This window comes from Hippocampus zosterae, chromosome 17 (assembly GCF_025434085.1).
Source record: "Hippocampus zosterae strain Florida chromosome 17, ASM2543408v3, whole genome shotgun sequence".
Classification (NCBI taxonomy): domain Eukaryota; kingdom Metazoa; phylum Chordata; class Actinopteri; order Syngnathiformes; family Syngnathidae; genus Hippocampus; species Hippocampus zosterae.
This window is the reverse complement of record NC_067467.1, coordinates 2415529-2426390: the sequence shown is the minus strand read 5'-3', so window position 1 is coordinate 2426390 and position 10862 is coordinate 2415529. Positions and strand designations below refer to the sequence as shown.

General features: G+C 41.6%; 2 protein-coding genes across 2 annotated transcripts; both read right to left on the bottom strand.

Annotated features, from left to right (window-relative positions):
* Positions 1-490: 490 nt before the first annotated feature.
* On the bottom strand, positions 491-4560 carry LOC127589861 (E3 ubiquitin-protein ligase TRIM39-like). The gene is made up of 9 exons (XM_052049180.1): positions 4418-4560; positions 3990-4118; positions 3158-3259; positions 2303-2404; positions 1833-2201; positions 1719-1773; positions 1597-1623; positions 1451-1477; positions 491-1362 (listed from the first exon to the last, which is right to left on the bottom strand). The coding sequence occupies exons 5-9, from the start codon at positions 1875-1877 to the stop codon at positions 803-805; spliced, it is 714 nt and encodes a 237-aa protein (XP_051905140.1). The 5' UTR covers positions 1878-2201; positions 2303-2404; positions 3158-3259; positions 3990-4118; positions 4418-4560; the 3' UTR covers positions 491-802.
* Positions 4561-4910: 350 nt separating this feature from the next.
* Positions 4911-10106, bottom strand: si:ch73-364h19.1 (uncharacterized). Its single transcript, XM_052049181.1, has 5 exons — positions 9792-10106; positions 8954-9063; positions 6885-6977; positions 6121-6291; positions 4911-5705 (listed from the first exon to the last, which is right to left on the bottom strand). The coding sequence occupies exons 1-5, from the start codon at positions 9940-9942 to the stop codon at positions 5526-5528; spliced, it is 705 nt and encodes a 234-aa protein (XP_051905141.1). The 5' UTR covers positions 9943-10106; the 3' UTR covers positions 4911-5525.
* Between the last annotated feature and the right edge of the window lie 756 nt (positions 10107-10862).

Below are 10862 nucleotides of genomic sequence, written 5' to 3'. Positions count from 1 at the left end.
ACTCGCTGAGTCGCTGCTGTTTTATTCTAAATTATAGACCTCTTCAAAAGTTAAGTCATTTGAAATGACAACTTATACCATCCTTAGCATTTTATTCAGTCTAATACGCTGTAACTGCAAATAGATTGTCACTTAATTCGTGCTCAGAAATGTAGATATATTTTTTTAGACTTCCAATGTGGTTGTTTACTGTGGAAAAAAATCATGTTCAACTTGGTTCACCCTTGGTCAGTGTTAAGTAGGAAGGGTACATGAATTAATTTTGCTAAATAATTGATATAAGTTTGTCAGTAATGTGTTGCCCACTGTCAAACAGTGTGATGGGCGGTTTCTCAATATTTATATTTGTATATTTTGCTATTATTTTGTATATATTTTATCTGCATTTATTTTACATTTGTCACTAGGCATTCCACCGCAAACGATGATTATCCTTATAATTACTAAACTGTTAATGTGACACCTATTGAATTAAACAAGAGACAGCAAGTACCATCATTCATTTCCTTTATTCAGTATATGATTACTCTTACAGTACACGACAATGTATATTCTACAGTTCTCCTTCCAAACACCAAATATGTGAGGACAGTTTTCAATTTGAGTGTAGGAACGAGGAAAGTAGCAGTAGCACAGAGAGTGGTCACACCTTGAAGCTATTTGAAAGCACAACAACGGGCTCTGACAGCAGGATCTTTGATTCCTCCCAGTGATTAGTATATTTACATAACCTTGAAACCTTGAAATTCCTTAATAGGATATCTACTGGATATATTGAAGGAAAGGTTGACGAGGAATGAAATCAACCCCACAGGCAGGATGTGGCGCAGAGACATTGGGTTTTGGCTTCAGGAGTCCTGATCACCAGATCATCATTGATCTCCACTGTGCCAAACAGTGGGAAGAGCTTCTCTCGGAAGCGCTCATTATAAGTGTAGATGTGGACATGTCTGTCCGCGTCATAGAAGGACAGCTGGCCACCATCGTAGTCGAGGTAAACACCCACCTTTCGAGGGATGAGGCCTGGCGGCAGGGCAGTGAAGGGCACGGTGAGTGCCTTAAGCTCAGTGCCCCTTTCCAGACGCAGGGTGAAATAACCCGTGTCAGTGTTGAGGGACTTGAAACCTTTCCTCAGAGCGGACTCCTTGGCCACGCCCACCCGCCAGTCTCGCTCACCCACCTCCGCCTCCCAGTAGTGGCGGCCCGATTCATAGCCTACCATTCCAACAGCGCACCACCAGCCATCGAAGCGCTGGTGGTAATTGGGGATATCTTTCCTTTCAAAGCCACAACGCATTCTCTTCTCATCACCCGAGATGAGAAGATCAGGATTGGCTGTATCTTGGTTCAGGATCACTTCCACTGACACAGAACATACAATTCTTGAATTAACAACAAGATAGGCTAGGTAGGGTTGATAATATGAACGCCGATAGGATTGACACTGTACCTGCAGCATCTGTGATCCATTCCCACACTGGCCAAAAAAAAACGCACATTTTACTCCAGTGAAGCGCTTGAGTATGTTTAAACACTAGAAACAGTTAGGTAAGTGTACACCTGAGGTGGTTGTCTAACGATCAACAGATCACTGACCTGGTTGAGGAATGTAGGGTATAGCACCTGAAAAAAAATGCAAGAAATCAATAGATAATCATAAAACAAACCAAAACAATTTGATACATACAGTAAATAAAAAATTAACATTTTGCTCTTACCAATCTTTGTTTTCTGCTTCCACATCAACCATTGCTGTGGGATTGTATCCTGCGGCTACAAAAACGAAAGCTCAGTCTTTGCTATGATACATATCAATTGAAATATGCACCGACCTTATCTGAATCCTGCAGCATCACAGTCCACAAAACCAGCTCCATGGCACACAGAAGGTTTGGCACACGGCCCCAGCGCCAAGCTGAACTCAAGTCCTCCAGGATGTTTGACACAGTTTCCCCCAGCTGAACGCTTTGCTACATCACAATGAATTATAATACTTTTTGAGGCGCGGGTCAAATTAACACGCGATGGAAATTTGGGGAGGAACAAAATCAGTTCAAGCGACTTGCCTCAGGCTGAGCTTTTAGGTCTTTCATCCATTTGAGGAGGTCCAACTTAGCCTTCTGCATGTCCTGCTGGTTCGTCAGATCACACTTTTCGTCACCATCAGCTTCTGGCCAGCCATCGGTCTGCATGGGCCTGTTCTGCGGACAAAAAGTCACGCCGCATGTGTTACTGTGTAAAACCCCGAACCACCCCCGATGGGTCGCGTCTCATATTTCCGTACAAGGACCATTATAAGTACCTTTCTCCCTAACATGGATGCCCATTCGAGAATGAAGACCCAGCAGAGAGGGGTTGGCCAAGTCTCATCCTTGTTCCAGACGTGCTCCAGGATTGATGCGCTCTTCAGTGGACACAGAGAAGCAAGTCAGTGATGGTTTTGGTGGAGAGGATAAAAAAAAAAAAAATCAACACACAATCCGCTATGGTCAGTTTTGCAATAAATATTGTACTTTGACTCTCATTTCATATATGATTTCATGAATTCATTTCTGGTATAATAATAATAATAATTTTTATCCATTTGTGTTCATATTGTATTTAATTGAAAGTTGTTTGTTGTTGTTTTTTCTCTTTCTCCTTTCTTCTTTCTACATACATTCTTGCTGCTGGAGGCTGTAAATTTCCCCATTGTGGGACGAATAAAGGATATCTTATCTTATCTTATCTTAATTCATCATAAACTCCTTTGGTCATGCAAGTCCTGGAAAACATTACATTTACTATCGTCAATACTACCATGTGTCACAGCTTTTACAAGAGCACACAATGGTAAAGCTGTAGTTTGCAGAAGCGCTAAGAGTCTAACGCCGAGTAAACACCTTCACCCAAAAAAAATTTGTATTCCTCCCTGCATTGAAATAAATGCGCTTCCATGACCACATAGGAGGAAATTTGGTAAGCAACCAGACAAAGTAGGACAGATGGCAGAGGCATTTGTGCTCTCTTTTGATGGATCATCATAATTAGAAGATACTGATGCATGGGTGAGTTGAGAGGGCACAACCACATGAGTGGATTTGTTTTGACACCTCTGCAATACGCCGTCACAAGTTGACTATCATGACATAACCGGTGTAGAAAGTGTCAATTACACCTGGCACACTCGGCCAAGATCTCGAGCCAGTTCCACAATAAGTAGCTGCTCTTCATCCAAGTAATCTGGCGTCTTCTTTTTCTTGGATTTGATGCTCGATGTCTGAAAGGCAAATCGAGGACATTTGTCTGTCACAGATTTGGGGTTGGAAAGTTGACATAGAAAGAGCTTTGAGCACTTTAAGAGTGCTGACGAAGTGACGACCTTGCAGTTTTTGTACTGCTCCATTTGTAAAGATCCCATTGGGCAAACTAGAATAAATTATTTTTTTGAAAGGCTTAGGTTATACCCCCCCCAAGCTCCGCATAACACCGGGGTACATTGGGAGCTACTGTTTGTTTCTGTTTTTCTCCAGGTGCAAATTAATTGATTTAATAAACGAAAAAGCAAGTTAAGCAACCTTCGGGTGCCATTAAAAGATAGTTTTGGTGACTGTAGTGTAATTGCTGCCTTCATTTCAAGTTAGACTGGTAAGGAGTTATCAAATACACCAATTGTCTCTGATACCTGTCATCGAAGAACAAAACCCATCCCATCACATTCTGTGCCACATTTCACCTCCACACCAATTCCAGAAATGCAATAACTTTCTTGCCAGCTTCTCTTGCTCTCGCTCTCTCTGTTTTTTGAGTCAATTGCATGCAAAATTTTTCCAAAATTGTCACTTTCTGGAATGCAGTCATGGTAATGATTGGGATAATATTTTGGTCATGGTGTGTGTGTGAATACTTAAAAATACTACTGTATTCGATCAACTGACTCATTCATCAAGGTGACCCGCGGGCCAAAAGCAAATTCAGTTTACACATTACACTCTGGCGCACTGGGTTACCTTTATTTTGATTGTCATGGTTTTGATGGGTTCAGCAATGAAGTGAAAACATTGAAACATCTTGTCTGCCTGTTGTGGGAGTCCTTCCCGATGAATGTCACAAAGGGTCCGATTGGTAACGTGACAATCCTGAAAGAAAATGCAAAATTATATACATTTCCCATATACTTTTTAGGGAAATCTTTCAAAAATGTTCGGATGAAAAACACGTAAAATGTTTATTAATGTACGCGCAATGAATGACCATGCAGCTTTCCTCTCGGTGCCCGAGCGACCAAGATTACGACGTCAACGCACCTGACTGGCGACTGCACCAAATGCGCAATATAACAACCGTGCCTCCACATTATGCGCGCTACCTTCATTAAAAGGGCTCGTACATCGAACTTTTTTGATGCAGTTTTAGTCGCGAAACACACATTACCTACCTTTCTTGTCGCACGCCACAGGAAGCAACTCAGTCCGTACTATCCTCGCGTAAAAGATGAGGAGTTGCACTGCGTGCTGCAGCGTCCGACCTTGTTTACGAATTACACTGACGCTCGGCTCTTCGGAGAACTTCGGCTTTTCCCGTCGTTTGCCGGCATAACTATGGGCAGACTTGGCAGCCATGTTTCTGAGGTCATGATGAGGTCGCCACTGTCTGCTATGAAATAAGTAACTGTGCTAATATCGATAGCAAATGATTTGAAATTTGACATCAGCACTGGTACTGTGGTAATACAAACAAATTTCAATACATTTGATGCAAATGTAGATATTTTTTTTAAATAGGCCAAAATGAAGGTATTAATCAATCAGAAAAATATGTGTGTGTATATGTATATATATATATATATATATATATATATATATATATGAGAGAGAGAGAGAGAGAGAGAGAGAGAGAGAGAGAGAGAGAGAGAGAGAGAGAGAGAGAGAAAATGAAAATATCTCAAAATCCTGATGTGCAAGAAAAAAAATGTGGACATTTTTTTAAATAATGGTCAAAAATACATCTGCTGTTGACCAGTACAATTTGATTCCCATTTGTCTTGTGTTTTTTGTTCTGAATGAATTAAAATAATGTAAACATCTGGGCTCCCCCCCCAATTATTTTATGAGCGGTTGAAGGTTGTGTCCCCTCAAAAATTGTCCTACAAATGGAAATCAGAAAAAAGTACGGTTTTTTTTTGCCCTGTACAAACAGCAAAGCTAAAACTAACTTTCACAGACACAATATTTTTATGACCCAAAAAATCCCCAACACTCCTTTTTTGGCATTTTCAGTCCTTTGGGTCACAGTTTTCATGCAGTCTCTATTTCACCATCCTATTCAAGTTGTACCAGCATCATTAAGTCTTTTTCACGGTGCATTGCACAAAAATGTGTGCAGCTCTTCTTTGGTTGCCCAGCTCCTCATATCCCAAAGTCAGCCTTGAGGTATTTCAATCAGCAGATTTGTGATGAATGCTCCAAACCCTTGTATGGTTTTTAAATTCCCGCCGTTTGTCCAGTTCTTCTCATTCATCAAATGTCTTCCAGACTCAATTAGTATCATACAGGAAGAACATTGTCGCTGCTCTCAAAGTTGTCTGGACGAGGTGCCTCATTTTGAACAGCAGGTGCAGAGCTGGTGTGGTCACTCAGTGTGGGCGAAGCATCCAAACGTGGTGAGAGGATGTGATGCGGAAGCTCCACAGACTGACGGACACTCTCCTCATATGATGGAGGTGGCTGTGAAGAATGTTGGATAATAAGAGACCAAAGATGAACACTTTGTGGGCAAAAGATATTTGAGCAGCTCTCTTGGACACTGCTTGTGAGCTAGCTTTAATTATGTGCCTTTTTCTCATTACCTTGTTTGCTCAAGCGAGTCAAAAGTTCAGCGAAAAATCAACACTGTAAAACCTTGAAACGCGGCAATGAGCGTCAGATGAGCTAATAGCATGTTTTGCGTCTTGGGTCCCAAATGCAATCTATTTTCAAATGAGCTCTGATTGTCGTGGATACAAAACCTGCGATATAAGCGTCATGATTAGTATAATAGTGGAGCAACTTCATCTTGATTTCCAATTTGTAACATAAAATGGGAAATAAGACTCCATCGTCATCCAGCAAGCATGCCTGCATCGAGTCGTACGCATCCTACCTCCGTTTCAATGGGCCCATTGAGGCCAAAGCGGTCTGCAATCATCATGTGGATCTGCCTCTGGCGATCCTTTTTTCGGACACTTTCGTAGGAGGGCAGCCGAGGCAGGGGGGCCTCCAGAGAGGGCAGACTGTAGCTGGAGGGCAGGCCGACATAGAACAGCTGACTCCCCTGCACATATTGTAACACGCGGGCCATAAAACACTGCAAGGTCATTATTTGGGAACAGAGACACATGACACGTGTTTTCATATGCCAATGATTGTCCAGGTAATGCTTTACAGCCATTTTTAACCGAACCACAACACGTTTGTGTCTTGGAAACTTTATTATGAATAATGAGTCTACGTATTTTTCCTTTATTTAATGAATTCTTTGACAATTGCAAGCCGGACCCATAAGCCATATTCACAGAAATTGCCACAATGTTTGTTGATTGTCTTATACTTCAAGGTTCACATTTTATTTTATTTTTTTTTTAATTATGTTCCTAAGGCAGCGTCCCTGGGCAATGCTGAAAAATTAACTCAACACGACACACTTTCACTCGCTTCTTCATTAGGTTGCACAATGCCTAACAAGATCCAATACAAGAGCTCGATTAAAAAATTGCACTTTTGCAAATAATGCCGTTCAGTTTTGACTGATGCACTTGCACGATGCTTCTTCGAACAATACTTCATCACATGAGACAAACGTTGTGCAACTCCCAATGGACTTATCATGTGTTCACACGTATATAGCCCGCGCCATGGCTCGCTTACATCAGTGACGCTAGCATCTGGAAAGCGCGTCTGCTCTAAACAAGGTGATCCCACCAGTGTCTGTCTGCTGCTGTAGAACTGAGGAGGAGCATCCTGTAAAACAAGAAATGATAAAAGCATGTGGGGGGAAAAAAGAAAAACTGTCAGCCAATAAGTTGACTAAGCACTCCCAAATGTCAGATTTTTGTTCCTTTTGGCCTACTTTTCATGCCTTGTTTAACCACTGTGGGTACTAGCCGCTTTAGCAATACCATAAATTATCTCATCTATAAGACCACCACCCTCTGAATTCCATGCCCCCTCCCATTCCCACCCCCTTTTACATCACAACCTGTCAACGTCTCACTATATGAAGTGCTGGCAACTTTTGAGGGGGGAAAAAAAAAGCCTGCGAGGAAAACGAGGTAATTGTCTTGTGTCTAAATGAGTGTCCTTTGTGTAGGGAACAATATGGCGTCCTACTGTGTCATCGGAGTCCCTAGGCAACAAACCACACAGTGTGGCCTTTTCAGCATCTCTTCATTCCCCTTTTAACTGCGGTAGGTACCGCTTAACGAGCACACTCCATTACACATTATGACCATGTAATCTCAGTTAGGGGAGCAAAGTCAATTTGTTGTCTGGCTAAATTTAGCAGGATGTTAAAATCTGAACACAAGTGGAGTTTTTTTTAATGTGATAAATTCCGGGTTGTGTGGAATTATTAAACTTTTCCCAAGCCATGATGCACAATGGCATCACTTATATTTTCAGGGATGCACGCAAATGAGCCTTCAAATCATTCCGGTGAGACTAAGATGACACAAAAAAAAAAAAACTTAATGTCAGGGGTCATTTTCCCTCACTGGCTCATAATTTTAAGAGGCAAAAACGGGAAAGAGAAGAAAAAAAAAGCAGGGTTGTCCTTTTGTCCCAGCCATTGACTCAGCTTGTGTGAAAAAGCACAACCGTGTAAAATCAGTACTGAAGTCGGGGGGAGGATCCCAAGGGCAGTGTGCCTTTTTCACCGACGCAAACTCAAAAGGAGACCTATTGTCTCCTTGCGTCCCCAACACCCACAGTAGGATCTGTCCACTATTCATGGTGCAAACTGAAGCAGGGGAAGGTATGTGACGATGAAGTCGAAGACATGGAAATGTGCCACAGCGACACAATGAACAAGTGCATTTGCATTTGTTTCCCCTGTGCGGTCTTCACTCTTCTTCAAAAACAGCGCTGACAGCAAAACGCCAAATTAAATCCAAAAATTGCATCGTGGTTCTTCGGTCGCATTGAAATACCGCCCGCAAGTTATCCTAAATGATGTCAAGTGTTTGGCGCACAGGATGGGGATGGACTCTTGACCGGGCTATGTGTTCTCTTATCAACCACATGTGGCCAAAGCCTCAGTTCAACTCAGTTTGTTCTTGGTGAAACGCTCTGTTAGTTCTTTGGTGCGTTTAAACGCTGTCTCCAGTAAAACTGTAACTAAAAACAGAGTTTCCTGTCAGTTGTGGTGAGGGGAGCTATGAGTCATGCGACTCATGCCCCTGCAATAAGAAGATAACGGTCAAACTTCACCCTGAGGCACTCAAAGAAGCGAGGAAGAAGTCAGGAAGAGGAAGCAGAAAGAATGAAAGCGTAACCTCTTTGGCGTGTTTACATTTCGCCGGCGCTATCACTGGCAGCTATACAAATTCCATATCTTTAGTTGAAACTAACACTGAACAAAAATACAAATGCATACATGCCGTTGCTGTTTAAACTTTTGAACCCGTTTTTTTTTTATTACATCAATGCAAAAATAGCTCTGATGTGAGTGCCACATTTATCATTGTCAATGCAATTGGCTATGGCAAATCCAATAAAAGACAACGATCATATCAGGTTTAATATAAAACTTATCACACTGCGCTGCAAATTGAATGGGACACTTGCTAATTGCGACACCCTTAGATCACATGGTGTGTTCGGGCTTGGCTTTTTGCAGTTTCTAATCGAAACAAAACATGCAGACCACTTCACAAGCCCACTCAGCACAAAAGGGCCTTTATTTTCTTTTTTTTTTTCTTGTTGCTCCAAGGGCTTACCGTATCTGCATGCGGCCCCTGATAGGAGCACAATCTGCAGCACTGAGGATCCTTGCGGTAAATGATGGACAGGAGCACCGCAATCACAACAAAAAACACCAGGGAGGAAACTGCGTGACAACGGGAGAAAAGAAAGGGTTCATCTCAGATAAGCAGGACTCTAGTTTCTTGCTTTACTCCCGTGAAACAACTTGCGAAAGACCAACGATATAAAAAAAACAATGCTTTCACAATACTTGAAATAAAATAAAGTTGACCCAATTGGAATTTAATTTTGATTGAAAGCCTGTTTATATACGATACTTGAACATTGTATTTTCTGTGACGTACCTGCCAACGAAGAACCGTTACAGTTTGATAGTCAAGGCTAATAAAGGATAGCACGCCACATCAAACACAACACCTTTTTATGCGGCCCATAAAGCAAATACAATATGTCCACTTCATGTTTCTTGTGAAGTGTCGGCAGAAAAAAAAATGTTCACATTTTCCTCACTGAAACTGGCTTGACGAGCATTTCAACTGGTTTTACAAGCATTTATTTTCACCAAGCTTTTACTTTGACGATTCACAAAATCCCTTCCCATTGTCCATGATATTGGATTTGAAATAAATAATAATAACAGGATCAAGTGATTATACAGTTGTATGAGGGAAAGTTTAACACCCCTGCTAGTGTTCTTATACATAAAAAAGTAAACCATTAGTGCTAATTTATTCAAGAAATACAATGACATCTCTTGTTCCACCGAGAGCTATTATATGAAAAAATCTTAACTAGATCACAATGCAACAAAGGGAACAAGATTGTTTGAAAACAAAAGAAGCGTTTACTCACAACAAGCAGCGACCACGGTGAGTTGATCCGATGTCATCTGAAAGGAGGGAATGGTTGGATTTGCGGTTGCGGACATTTCTGCCGTGTAAACACTTAATGTTGCTTTCTGAGAAGTCCCCGAACCCATCAGGTTGAACACCAAAGCTGTCATCTTCTTAAATGTGTGCGTCCGTACAGCCACAAAGCTTCGGAGCCCTTCCACATGGTGTAATCCAACAGGCTGACAGTCCACATGCACTCTGCAAACGCGATCCCCAAGTGTCCGGCAGTCTGTAAACACACCACCGCGTTTATGAGCCGGTGAAGGCGCCCTGACGTCATCGGGCAGCGGTCAGATTTACGGAGAGCTTACTGGTTGGTTAACTCCGAGAAGAAAAAAAAGTACATCTGCGAACGTTTTACATGTTCAACACATGCCAAAGGTTATTACTTCGACGTTTCAAATGTAATCGTGAGATTATTGTCATTCATGTTTCTTCCACAGATGCATCCCAACTCGGAGGTCTGAATGCTTGAAGTGGTTTCCTGTTACCGTAGAAACCGGGGGTCCCGCATTGAGATGATTTGTTTAACTCACACAAGAGGCCAAAGTGTGGAATTGGTAATCATGACTCTGCAATTGAACAAAATCTAAGATGCTGCATTGTGCCTTGGTAGGTAGTACTTGCTTAATTTTTGAGCGGCGCCATCCATAGAAATTATGATTATTATAATTTATAAAATATCTCACACATTAATGTGTATGCGTATAACAACATTATGCAGCTCTGGCGAAGATTATATGGTCACTTATTATTTAATCTGTTTCAGAGGCTGCCCGCTGAAGTACTCAGGTTGGAGTTGGGATTATGAGTTTATGTAAATCTGTGCTTGAGTTTCTTTTCAGCTGGCTAACTGCACCATTGCAAAACGCAAATAATTAAATATAACGTGAACTGTATTAATATGCCAACATTTAGTACACATATGGAAATTGTGAAGCAAGCTGCCAATGGACGCAAGATAGATACAAATCCACAAAAGAGAAAAAGGGGGGAAATGCCTTCATAATCTCCAATAATACAATACCGG

Excerpts from the sequence above, each read along its gene's own strand:
- LOC127589861 (XM_052049180.1), bottom strand. The coding sequence starts at position 1,877 with ATGGAGCTGGTTTTGTGGACTGTGATGCTGCAGGATTCAGATAAG. Across the intron at positions 1,478-1,596 it reads ACCCTACATTCCTCAACCAG|TGTGGGAATGGATCACAGAT; the intron begins GTCAGTGATCTG and ends TTTTTTGGCCAG. Across the intron at positions 1,363-1,450 it reads ATGGATCACAGATGCTGCAG|TGGAAGTGATCCTGAACCAA; the intron begins GTACAGTGTCAA and ends GTTCTGTGTCAG.
- si:ch73-364h19.1 (XM_052049181.1), bottom strand. The coding sequence starts at position 9,942 with ATGACAGCTTTGGTGTTCAACCTGATGGGTTCGGGGACTTCTCAGAAA. Across the intron at positions 6,292-6,884 it reads CAGATGCTAGCGTCACTGAT|GGGAGTCAGCTGTTCTATGT; the intron begins GTAAGCGAGCCA and ends CAATATGTGCAG. Across the intron at positions 5,706-6,120 it reads ATGGGCCCATTGAAACGGAG|CCACCTCCATCATATGAGGA; the intron begins GTAGGATGCGTA and ends CATTCTTCACAG.